At 43.2% G+C, this 13,621-nt stretch overlaps 1 protein-coding gene across 1 annotated transcript in view; it reads right to left on the bottom strand.

Annotated features, from left to right (window-relative positions):
- Positions 1 to 1,258: 1,258 nt before the first annotated feature.
- Srbd1 (S1 RNA binding domain 1) overlaps positions 1,259 to 13,621 on the bottom strand; it is a 169,336-nt gene continuing 156,973 nt past the window's right edge. Inside the window, exons 18-19 of the mRNA XM_028765111.1 lie at positions 4,866 to 5,050; positions 1,259 to 2,081 (exon numbers count right to left, since the gene is read on the bottom strand). Coding sequence (XP_028620944.1) covers positions 1,792 to 2,081; positions 4,866 to 5,050 — 475 coding nt within the window. The 3' untranslated portion in view covers positions 1,259 to 1,791. The remainder of the gene's footprint in view (positions 2,082 to 4,865; positions 5,051 to 13,621) is intronic.

Genomic DNA, 13,621 nt, shown 5'->3' with positions numbered 1-13,621 from the left:
CCATCTCAGTAGATGTCAGTTTTACGCTTCAGTTACTTAGGACAGAAGCCTTGGAACCATTTTTGCTTACTTCCAAATATAGCCAGAATCTTGATTTTTGCGCCCCCTCTACCATGCTTTTTCTGAGAGAAAAAAAGCCAGAGCTGCTCTGGCTCCTTCATCCAAAGTGACCAGGAGGGGGAGCACTCCTGGGAGCACCTCAGGTCATCAATTAGCATTCATCTACACACTATGAACCAGAAAGCCTTGGCAAAGATCCTGCTTAGCAACTGCAGATAGACTCAAAGCATAGTACCATGTCTTCTTAAGAATAGCAGGGAGACCATAACTCAAGCAGTGTACCATATCTTCTGAAGAACAGCAGGTAGATCATAATTCAAGGCAGTGTACCGTATAGACCATGACATGTTTCAAGGCACAGGCCAAGAAGATTTTGTACTTTTCCACCACCTGGCCCCTCTTACCCCCTCCCCTTGTAAAACATGCTAAAAAAAAGCATTTCATGTTCAAAAAAAAAAAAAGAAATAAATAAATTATTTAAAAAAAAAAGAAAAAAAGAAAGCCTTGGCAAGAATGAGTAGAAAAAAACAACTGAAAACACACTAGCATTCATTGTCAGGTAAAGACCAGTAAAAAGCAGAAAAAGCTGACAGGAATGAAAGGGACTTCAAAGACACCTAAGTACACTAAACAGACCAAGTGTTTTGAGAATAGGTAGCCACCAGGAGGAACTGGTGTGTACCACATGTACACTACTTCCTGACAACAACTCCCAGTGGGTGATTATATGATCCCAAATCAGGCATCCTGAGGACAAGCAGCAGCAGCAGCACTGAAAAGCCTTCAAGGGTAACGGTTGCTTACTTACAAATTAAGGAATTGTCCAAGACAAAGAAATAGGGCTGACCACACTTTATATCTGTCCTCCACACATCACCCAGACCGTCAAGTCTGTGTTCACACAAGTGAGTCACTGTAGCATCAGTGATCGGTGTGGACTCTGCTCACCTCATCTGACCCTGAGCTGCCATGCAGCACTTACCTTCTCCACCGAACAAGAACAGAGTCGGGGTCACTGCTGTCACTGCTCTTGAATGATTGCTAAATAAGAATATGGGCTCTGTAATAAATTATGACAATTAAAGTCATTCTTGAAATGTCCAGAATCTCTTGTCTTCCCCAAGGCACAGATCTACAAATCCCATCTTTAATTCAGTGTGGCTTCTAGCATTCACTCAATGAATACAGCACACCAAAGTCACCAGCCAGTCATTTATTGTAGAGGTCAACACACATGTTCTGAGGAACACACTGAAATGATTCAGTTGATGGGTCATAAATACATGATAATCTTTTACTAGTATATTTTTACTTGGTTTGCTAAGGAAAATAAAGATTATTCCAAAAGTATAAATTATGAGCAAAAATGCTAATAATACCTCAATAAAATGGCAGCATTAAAGACCACTAGTTTTAATGTGTCAATCAACACCACACATTTCTAATAAGCAAGACAACCCACCCAAGTCTAAGGCAGCAGACGTTAGCAGGAGAATGTGAAGCCACCTGCTGTAGAGAGTGTGACCAATGAGGAATTATGAAGACAGAGACTGCTGCTGTAGGACGCCGGTGAGGACGTCCACTGGTCTTTGTAGAAGTCAGGATAGTGTGATAAATACTTCTATCCAGGAGCCCCTCTCATTTGCTCTCTAGGTTCCATGAGCTCTGGCTCATCTTCCTCAGGCTGGAGAAATGAGGGAGTGCCTTGGTATTTGGCCTTCAGTGGGACACTCACAATACCCGGAGAAGGTCGAGAGAAATCCTAGATCGGGGAATGTCAACGCTGAGGACTTTCACCTCCACTTTTTCTCCAGGGCCGAGGCCTAGGCTCCTTCTCCTCTTTGTTTTAGATAGCTTTGCTTCTGTTATGAACCGGATAGGAATCAGCCCTGCCTTTCCCACGCCTATATCCACGAAAACTCCAAACAGGGTGGCATTCTCCACTTTGCCTGTAAGAACTGTCCCAACCTGCAGATCTTCCAGACAAACTATGCTTCGCTTGAAGTCAGGCTTATCAAAATCTGTGAGGAAAGAGAATAAATGTTAGTGTAACCAAGAAGGCACTGTACCTAGAAGGCTAATGTTCACTGTGTTTTGACTGATATGGATGCCCAGATCAATAATGTTCTTTGGGGGAAGAGATAAAAAAGCTAAGGACACAGACCTCTCGTGAGAAAAAATACATTCTGGGAGAAAGACTTCCCACAGACAATTCAAGAAAAGTTTCTCAAACATTTTCTTTTCCCTAAACTCAGTCTCACTAATGAGGCTGTAAGTCCTGCTTGGGAGGATCTGGACGGCTGGCTCACTATCTTTCCTGTAAAGGACAGTCAGAATCTATCTCTGCTCAGTGACCACAGCAGACTAAATCACAAATGCTCAGGATGTGAGAGCCCTGGAAACACGAGAGGGGGAGTTGGCGTTCTGTGCCTGGATTCTAGAATTGTTTCAAGGTGGTCAACACTCCACTAGCTTTTGGACAAATGTGAGTGAAGTCAAATGCTCTCTCTTTACTTTAGTGGGAATTCAGAAATCAATTCTTTCTATTTCAAACACATTTATTCAATCAGAATCTATAGGCTCTCGATTACCTGTGGCTCAGAACTGCACACCAGCCAGAGTCAGCCAGAGTTAGCCTCTCTCTTCCTCTAGTTCAGCTGATTGACTGTTTACTGTCATTACCTTGTGACCAGTGCTCTGCTGTATGCCAGATACACAAAGATGAAGACCCTAGGTCCCTGCCTTAGGCTCTTTACAGCCTTTCCTGGGCCATGTCAGCACACATATCTCTGTTCACTGACACTAGCCCCTAAAAAGTGAGCACAAAGCAGGCTAAGTACCACTTGGCTCCAGATAACATAATACAACAAAGGTTTGAGACAGTGAGACAATTAGTTTAAGTGGGACCTGTGAGTTCCCCACGGCCTGCATTTACCTCTATAGCTCCACTCTCTTCCCTAGGATCACTGAGTGTTGACTCTAGTAACAAACAACACATTCTAGCTTGGCTCTCCTTTACTTAGTCCTTGCCCCTGCTCCCCCCCCCTCCAACCCATTTCCTTTTCCTCCACAGCCGTTGGCTTTACCCTGATTACTTGCTGGACCTATCCTTTACATTTGTATTAACAACTGCTCACCTCCTTCTTTCCCTTCCAAATCAAATCACCTTAAACCCAGGATCATTTTAGAAATTGAACTTCCTCAGCTCCTGTAAAACAAGACAAAATTCCACAGACCCTAAACCTCACTGTCCTCATTAAACACACTAACATAGGAATGAACTCTGGGATTTCACCTGATACTAAATTCCAAAGCAGGAACTTCTGGTAATTTGAACCACACAGGCTGAGATCAAGTCAACACAAAATGAAACTAAGGTGCCCAGGGCAGAGGCGAGCTAATCCCCCGGCCAGTAAGGCGGTTTCATGCTTGGAAATGTCTCCCGTCTTTCCTTGCAGAAATCCAGTGGCTGCAAAACCCATGGAGTTCTGATCAGTTGCTCAGTTTAGCTTTGCATGAAAACCTGAGTCAGGAACCACTCAGCATGTTCCCAAGACAGCCAATCCTCAATGAACTACGTAAATTTTAATACATCAAGAGCCAAGGCAGCACAGTTAGGCCACTGCACCAGCCTGCTCTAAATTAAGGAAACTAACTTGCAAGGAGAGTTTTAACAAAAGGAACAATGTCACCAAAGAACAGAAGCCAGATGAGTCTAAGGAAAGAATGAGGCCACAAGCCAGGAAACACTTTTGAGAAAAGGAGAAAAGAGATGCATTACAAATTCTGTAACATGGGAATACCCAAAATACTGTCCACCACCCCCACCTCCAAATCCATCTGCCTCTCCCTGGGAAATGTGATGTGACTTAACTAGGGCAGAGATTAGCTGACCGTTTGCTTAGAGAGACCTGTTTGAAACTGCATGTGTCACACTGGAACGTCCAGGCCCATCCGAATTCTGCTCAATAAGAGGCTCCTCTGCTTAGCTGGGGTTAACTGAGTGTTTGCCTTTCTTTGAGTCCCTCATGTAACAGATAAAAGAGCAATTAACACCTTGATAGAAAAATAAAGATGGACAGGAAAATACAGTCTGGGGCACCTGTAGCTCAAGTGACTTTGTCAACCATCCAGTGAGTGCATAGGCAAAATACCAATACCACCCCTCATGAGACACACTGATCTTAGTGTCCCCCAAAAGACAGCCATGGAATCCACAAGGAGAGAAGCAGGCTTCTCCGTAGTTCTATCTGTAGGAACAGCCACTTTTACCTGAGGACAATGGGGAGGGACTGCTCTTCCTCAGTGTTTTATTTTCTCCAGCTGCAGTTCTGTCTCAGTGGGTCACTGCTCTCAACAACTAGGCTATTACCCTTCCTTTACCCTCTCCCTGCACAGAAAGCTGAGAACACTCTAAATCAGATAGACAATCAACACAGAGATATCATCTTATTTGTTCAATGTGCTCAGCGAAGTGGAATCCAGAAACCTGGAAGGCTGTACTTTAGGAAGAAGATTCACTTTTTGGTGTGAGTGGAAAACTTTACCTTCTGGCTCTTCAGACATAAAGACAGTTTACAGGAGACTCAGGGACAGTATGCCTCCATGAACACAGAAACACAGCACATGACATGTGTCCAGCCTAGTGCACCAGCAAAGCAACATGAACAAGGAGTCTGAAGCCATGCTTTTAGCTTTGACTCCAGACAGAAATCTGAGTGACTGAGGAGGATCAACGCTTGGCCCTCTCCTGTTGTGAAGACCAAATTGATGGGAGCTTCCTGAAGACAAGGGAGACAACTCACCTGTTCGGATGTCAAAGGTTTTGGGCTGGCTCAGACCATCTATGATGACCTGCAGGGTGTGTGCAGTTGTCTGTAATCTTTCAGCAGTTTTCTCTATGCCTTCTTTCCCAAGAGATAAATTTATTTTCTGTTGCATTTCAGGCTTTCCAATCTCACACAGTGTCCCCCCAATGAATGATAAAAACCTTCAGTGGGAAGAAAAGCCCAACATTTATCAGTGATATTACCTTCTATATTTCCTTACACAGGTTACATTCCCTTCAATTCTCTTACCCCAGGACATTATACATCAGTCGGTTTTTCCTGAGAGTCTACGGTACACCCTTGCTGTGGTAAGATTTAGCTAAATGGCATGTAGGCAAGAGGAGAAGGTGGATTTAGGCTCTTGTGGTATTTTCCAAGTATGGCACCTGTTCCGAGATGGCCCAGGAACATTTTACAGTATGCTGTTGATGACAGTTCAGTGTCACATGTGTAGTTCCTAGACGAGGCCATCTATATTTATCTCATTTTTCCTGCAATTTTCAGTAGGAAAACATTTAAATTTAGATTAATAGACAAATACGATCTATTGATGATACCAGAGTCCAACTCGGCATGTGTCAAGCACTGCTGGCTTTGACACTGTTCACACTCCATATCCTAGCTGTACATGCATATCTATGCCTGTGGCCTGTGATGGGAGGGTGACCTGACACTGCCAGTTCCAATGACACAAATGGGATAGAACCACACACAAGTGAAATTACCTTAAAAAGCTCAGAGCAATCAACAGGAAAGTAAATTCCAGAGGGCGGTTAGGGGTGGGGTGTGTTCACATGCCCCATGGCAACACAACAGTATAAAAGGGACGGGTGTGAAAGAAAAAGTGATTGCGAAAGAATGCAAGTAAAACCTCAGAGCTACGCTCTAAAGCTGAATGTTCTTTCGGTATACCACATAGCTGCGATGCTGCCTTTAGACCTCACCTTTGCCCTGCTTACTATCTTCCTTGCTTGCACAGATGCTGCCCAGTTAATGAGCTGAGGTAAAACCATGGTAACAGAAAACAACAAATTATGGTTAGGACGCAGTTCGCTCCAGTTTAATATGAGTTCCGGGCCATGGCTCCCTTTCTTGACATTCTCTGGCTGAGTATTTTTCTACATCATTAAGTTACATTTCCTATGACTAATGGCACTTTAAAAATGTCAACACAGTAATCAAACAGATAGTGATACTAATGCCCTCACATTCTTTCCTCTGAGATTGCCTCTTGAATCCAGGAAGGGAAAAGCAAACTGCTGGAGGTTTGTCTCTGGCTATAGCCCCCATGGCAGGCAGGTACCATGTGCAGGACTGGCTGTGGGCCATTCCCATTCTTTCTGGGCACCACACTCAGGCAGAACAGTCCTCTTAAGTGATATCTGGGGGCTGATAATCTCTCATTTAACTTATGTATCTCTTGGGTTCAAATGTGCAAGCCTTCTACATTTCCAGAGCCATTTTTTTTTTTTACAAGATTACCCAGCATCCAATAAGTTCTCTTGAGGATACACTTTGGCTAACCATCTAATAAAGACAAGAGTGGTGCTTATATCCTTCTTTGAAAATGTATATAATCGAAATGGGAGGCCAGGGAGATCTGCCTCCTGAGTCTTCGACTAAGGCTTCTCCAGCAGGGGAGAGACAGCATGCATGTGCTTGTGATAGCATACAGCACAGTGGGCCAGTGACAGGGCGCAGTTGCTGGAATCTGACTGACAGAGCAGGGTCTGCCCACAACTAACTTCCTTATACACTTTCTCCATAATTCCTCTCGGCTGACAGCCTTTTCTGGTCCTCATGGACTTGGCCTTACTGGTGTGCAACTGATTACCACGTAGAGCACATTCCATACCTCCATACTCTGGCTCGTACCCATTTGCTAATTAGTGGATTTGTTAACTAGCTGGCATGTGTTAATTAGCATAAAATCAGTAGGCCTTTGATATACATAGCCTTGAATAGTGTCTAGCAATTAGTAAAGCTATGGCCAAAAACTTCCCAGAGCAGCAGTCAGCAGGCCACTTGAGCTGTAAGATTGTACTGTATGTTCGTCCGTGCATGCATCTCACTGAGAGGGACTAGGCTGCAAAATCCCTTCCATATAAAAAGGAAGTCTGCTCCTAGCGACTGCAGCTGTTTGTCCTGGGAGCGCGGTTCATATATCCTTTCACCTCCACAGAAGCCTTCCTGCAGGCAACAACTACTGAGATCGATAAGGAAGTGCCATGTTTGCCTCAGCTAATGCTTTGTATTGATCAATCCTATTTTTAAATAACGATGGAACAAAGTCATTTTTGCATTTTGAAAACTTTCTTAAAACGTTAACCAGGTCACAGAAAAAGACAACAGAAAGGGGAGAAACTGGGAAGGAAGTAGAGTCAGCTCTGGGGTGGGTCTGGCCTGGTGGTCTCAGACACATTTGGCAGCCCAGGATGGGAGGAGATGCTTCATGCTGGAGCCACTCATCAGACATGGCTTTTGCAGTAACACAAGAAAAGTATCCTCTACATTCTAAAGTTCCCTTTAGCGAGAGAAGTATGCCCAACACAAAGAACTTCCTAGCTCCAAAGTGCAAAAGGAAGGTACACACATTAAGGAGCTTGGAGTCTAGAATGAACACATAACAAATACATAGCACACTGTACTAGTTGCACATTCTCAATTACAGCAGCAGCCTTAAAATGTAGAAATATCAGGCTGCTAAGGCCATGCAGCTACTCCTGCTCAGTGGAATTTTGTATCACGCAGGTGTCCACGCCACTGAGTGCATGTAGAAAATTACTGTTATATTTAGCCAAGACAGAAAACGCAATGTGTTGGGTAATACCACGCCAACACAATTTAATGGCAGATCACTTCTGAACATTAGACAGTTAGCACTGAGTAAATCCCACAAAGAAGTTATTATGCACAAGCTTTTAAACAGACAGTTCTCTCGAGTCAATGAGTTATTAAAGCCATCATCTCCCTCTCTACTGTCTCTGGAAGGCTTTTTCCATTTGCTAAGGGCTGCTGTTGGAGCTGCTGTTTTTATTTAATATGTAATTTCATCCATCTTACTTAAAGTAAGAGAGTAGCATAAATGCAACAAATGAGCACATCATGTTCTCTTAGCACACATCTGCATGGAGTTAGAGCACAGCGTAGCACACATCATGTTTCCTTTTCAAACACAAAGCTACACAAGCTAACACTGCTGACATTTTCAACAGAAGCTCGCTACAAAGGCCAGGTCCTTCTCCACAAAGAAAAAGTCTTTGTAAAACTCTTCCTCCAAAGAGTAAGGAATTCTCCAGATTCATAAGACTCTGGAAATGGCCATTCAGATTTATGTAATCATTTCCAGCATAGGGATTCAGAAGCTGAGGGTTTGTTACAAAAAGCAACATGACACCCTGCAGAGCTCAGAGAAAGAGCCACAGTAAAGGCCACTGTCCCCAGAGACTGCTATAGCTGTCACATTTTATCCATTTGTTCTATAGGGATTTCATCAATAAGAAAAAGTTAAACACAAGAGCACAGCCATTTTGGAAACAAAAGGAAACAGAGAGGGTAGGTCACAACTGTTAATGTATGGAGAAATTCAACGACTTAGGGAGATTTGGCTTTTAAACTGGAGTTGTGTGGGAAATGGCGGGTGCTGACTCAAGTCCAGCATCGGTTGGCAACTCTAAAATCTCCAGAAACTGTATATAGTTTCAAATCTGTCATAGTAGAAAGGAGAGAAGAAACTTGAATTCAATGTGGCAAAAGATAGACCCCACTGTCCTCTGCCCTGGCTGGTATATATAAGTGTGCTGGACACAAGGAGTTCAGCCTGGCTTGATGGACCAGGTGACAACGTGACCATCTCAGCTGTCTTGTGATCACATCAGGTGACAGCCATGGACTGCACTGTCATCATTACTAAGCATCTTTCAAATTTTTCCTAGGTAAACCAAGACAGACTAGGCCAGAATTGTACAAATCTGGACTGGTACGAACCCCACAAGCAAGTATAAATGCAAGTAAAGTGTACTTACAGAAGGTCCCAGAGCTACCAATCGCTGCACAGAAGCTAACAAAGTGCTAATGAAAATGCTATTCAAGTGGATTTTCTTAGCATTGAATCACCAACAGAAAGAACAGAGAATGCTCCATAAGAATACACAGCCGAATAAGTTTTAAAAACATAGTCCAAATAAATATCCTGAAAATATAACAGGGCTTTCTCTGAGGCTCTCCCACTCGACTCTCAGAGTGTAGTTTTAAATGGTATGAACTATCTGGGACAGGTGGGACACATTTAGAGTCTTTTTGTGACGCCATCTGGAACGTCTTCAGAAAGTCTCCTGCATCAGTGAGTAGCAGAAAGAACCAGAAAAAAGCTGCCATGATTGAGGAATACAGGTTTCTGTTGAGCACCAAGCTGCCATCTGCTTTCACCTTAGACAGACTGAGTACTCACTTCCTTCTATTTAAGGGCTGGTTAGACAATGCTCAAAAGCAGAGACTTGCTGCCTGTCATAGTATCTGCAGTAAACCCTGGCCTCAGGCAGCTGTTTCAGAAAATCTTGACATTCCTTAGCACTGCAGTATAGGGAATTAACTTTTTACTTAAAGAGAAATTCCAGTTAAATGTTTTTACATGCCTTCTGAATGGTCAAGCATGATCATACAGTTAGAGACAGTTGAAGATGACGCTCACACAGTTTAACCAAAGCATGGAAGACTGGTGCAGCAATAACAAATGTCATACATAGCATTGGTAACCAATTCTAGAACAACTTGTTGTGAATCTCATACTGTATAAGTATTGGAGTTTAATTTAAAAGCAACATATGTATGAGTATACACACCCATGCGCACACCCACACTGTAATGTTGCTACTGATGTGAAAATGTCTAGACTCCTCTTGTTTTAGGAACTGCCTCACAAAAAAATTTACTGGTGCCATAAGTAGTTCCATTTTCTCACAATTTTAAAGAAATGGCCCCAGTTTCCCACAGGCGAGAGAGTGCAATGGTGGGGGCAGGATGACAGCACCCCATTTGATCACCTCCTATCTAGTGAGCATAGAGCACTCCCTAATACACATGGCCTACCTCAAATGATGAAGACTTACTAAAAGCAAGAGAATGTGAAAAAAAATGCTCAGATCAACTCAAACTACACTGGAAGAGCATGCTTAGCTTATTTATATCATGTGACTGGATGGAGCCCAGGCCAGCTGGGAGTGTCTCAGTCCCACCTGCTCTCTCAGAGGCAGGGTTTATTATGTTCAGATGCACACACACCTTCAACATGCTCCAGAAATCGTGCATTGCAGTCTGTCAGAAATCTTGTAGATGTAGCTTTGCACACAAGAGAGTCAACCTCCGAGGGAGTAAGTGACCAGTGGGAAAGTCACACAGCTGAGGCGATACAGTTGGATTAAACTAAGAGTTACAGTCCTCACATCTCACCCATGCCTTGCCTCCGACTTTAGAGAAGCTTCAGTATAGACACAAGATTGAGACTGCAGATAAAATTTGGCACCCAGAACTACTGTCTGGGAGCAATTTATTATTATTTTTTAAACCAAATTTGAAAGAAAGAAACTTTGGCTCTTTTTGAGTTACTGAGTAAGGGTTGGACAAAATTAAGTTAGTGGTTTCAAAGGCTGCAGCCTCTATATAGTTCAAAAACACTGTGTTTAGAATTAATATAATTTAATTTACTGCCTGTAAAGCTATAATGTGGATTAGTGCCTGTGACTATGTGAAAGAGGAGGGTAAATAAAGCAATAGCATTCAGAAGCACACAGGCGGCTGACAGAAGGAAAGGCTGAAGCAAGCCATTCTAGCGCTACTTGGAACAAACCCAAGTGACAGGGAAACACTCCTAAGAGACAGATTTTGTACCACAGGGCCAACTGTCAATAATGTTCCTTTCCAAAAACTAGCAGGAGCTTATTATCATCCGCCATTTCACCGTTAACACCCACAGTCTCTGGCTGCCCGCTGCAGGGCTAGGGACACTCAGAAACGGGAAGGAGGTTGTAGTAGCTCACTTATGATGACACACAATCAGAAGACAGAAAGACGCAAACCCACAGCTAGACTGGGAGCAGGAAGGAGAGTTAGCAGGAGATGGAATCAATCCCTCCCTAAGTGTTGGGCTCCAGACTGAAGGGTCCAAGCTTGATCAAGAGTGGACAAGAAGGACACCTGAATGCTTGTATGACAGAAGATTCTAAAGCTGCACAATTCCATGTCTGACAGGCAGCTCCCTCTTTCTTCTGTTCCACTGGGAGTAGCAGGCAGAAAAGTAGTTCTATAGTAGAAGGCAGATAAACCAGCCTTCTCCTCAGTCCCAGGAGCTGGTATTAATATGAATTAGCAATACTAACTGTGCAAATTACATCCAGATCACAGAGAAGAACAGGACCCCACTACCACCGTCACCTCGAAGAAGCTATTGTGTCTTCCCATGCTTTTTTGCCTACAGCTTAGGTGACAGCACCTTCTTGATGACAGTAAAAATAAGTGATCTTTACAATCACTACTGTGTCTCCAGAGCTGAGTATAAGATATGCATTAACTCCCCAGGCCCATCAGATCACTGCTAATATTTTAGTCATTTAACAGACAAGAAAACTAAGGTCAGGAAATTCAAAACCATTCCCAGGTCCCACAGACAGGATCTAAGCCCAGGCAGTCTGAAGGCCCTTAAACTTTCTAGGGCTCTCCACTAGTTTCATTAACAGAAGAGTTCGAAGTGGGCTGTGTTGGAACAATGTGTATGGTATTTCTAGGAGTGTCATGGCCTGGCCATCCAGTTCTTCAGCGTGTAGATTCTCTCTGACTTTTGATATGCTAAAGTATAATTTCCTGGGAACTACTATGAGAAATTTTAGATTGTTATTTATTATTGGCTAATCTTCCCAGCCTGCTCTTTCTGGAGACACACTGTTTTCCATCTTTCCAAAGCAGGAATTACAGGTTGACCATTATACACATTCAGCATGCTTGGTTCTAGATATCCAAACTGTGACCCTTACACTTGCATGACAAGTACCTTACCACCAGCTTGCTTTTTTTCACAAAAAGTAACGTAAACTCCCTGTATTACAGTTGCTTGTCAGTTAGAAGCTCCATTCCTAGCTGGGCACAACTTAGTGTAAGGTCATGAAGCTTCTATGGACAGCTCTGAAAGAGAGGTTCAGGCAGCATAGATCCTTACACAGGTGTTCAGTACTGGGGGCTTGCTATCGCCCTCATATAAGGCAGGACCTCCACAGAATCTCTCCAGCTGTCCTACTGCTAGCCAAGGGGTGCCAATCAGAGCCTTCTACCCACTGTGTGCATCAGATGGATTTGTTCCACTCTGGGTCTTAAAAACCCCAATACAACTTCTCAATAAATCAAGTTCACATTTTTTTTAAAAAAAAATAAAAGTTCCTCCCCACTTAAGGATGCAGCATGCCAAGCTTGTATGATTATTCTTGTCCTAGACCTGATTTTAAATTCACAGTTGTTGATGCTCTCAAAATACACTTTACTGCATTGTTTGTAAGAGCTAGAAACAGGAAAGTCTGCAGTAACAAGATAAATTCCACAGCTGTAGTATTTCAGTATTGAGCTGATAGGAACTACTCTTGGAGATCTGCTCACCTGGCACACGATAATGACCATATACCTTACTCTTGCTATGCTGGGATTTCTGGAAACCAGTCTTAAAAAATTCTGCCCAACAGTCCAAATGGAAATAGCATATACTTTATCAAAATGAGTGTTGAGTGAGTCTTGACATGAAGTTTCCTGGCATTTTTAACTTGCACTGAGAGCACAGCGGTGTTGGAGCTTGACTATCAGCAGTGCATTGAATTCTTAACACAGCAGATTGTGGCTGAGTGCCAAGTCTCATGTGATGCAAAGGGCTTGGCAGAACCTGCAGCCCAGAGATTCCTCCTCCCCTAACTCAAGCAGGAGGAATCAAATATGTGGCCAGCTACTAGAAAAAGCAAAATGAACAAAGGGAGAGGAGGCATGGAAGGGCTGGGAACTCAACACACCCTTGTTGGTCTCACTTCTGTTCATAATCCAGCTGCAATTTTACTTATGGCTATAGTATCATACACAACGAAACCACTACATGTGGATATGGAAGGATTTCCCCACAACAACAAATGCAGGAAGAAATGCCTATGGCCTTCCTCTGCTTGTCTATTCTGTAATGGCTGAGAGATCACTGACACAGACATCAAGCTCTGTGAAGGCACATGGGATTCTCGAGGATGGACTTAGTTGGTATGTGGCTGAGGTAAGAACACCAGGAAAGAAAGGCCCAGTACGTTACAATGACTATGCTAGCACATGGATCTCAGCCACTTCAGACTACAGAGAGTGCTGGGAGCAAAGCTAGGCATTCTACCTTGTGCTGTCAGCTCAGCCCACATGCTTTCTTTACCTCAGTGTTCTTCCCTTTTACTCTCATTTCTGTCATGCATTCTGTCAAATGCCTGCATCAGTATTTGCTGGATGCTGTGGATACAGCAGTAAGCCAGAGTCTCAGTCTCTAGCCAACTGGGCTTACAGCCTACAATAACTAACTTTTAATTTAATTGCTACCAGCCTAACAAATCTGATGCCAACTTTTCAGATGCATTATTTATAGTATGGGTTCAAAAACAACTGTAGAGGGCCACAACTTTAACTATGCTACTACAGTGTATTTTTTCTCTTTTTTGATCATCCAAGTCTATTGT

The sequence above is a fragment of the Grammomys surdaster genome, unplaced genomic scaffold (genome assembly GCF_004785775.1).
Source record: "Grammomys surdaster isolate TR1022 unplaced genomic scaffold, NIH_TR_1.0 149, whole genome shotgun sequence".
In the NCBI taxonomy this organism is placed as follows: Eukaryota; Metazoa; Chordata; class Mammalia; order Rodentia; family Muridae; genus Grammomys; species Grammomys surdaster.
Note: the sequence above shows the minus strand (reverse complement) of the source record. Positions and strands in the feature narration are given on the sequence as shown.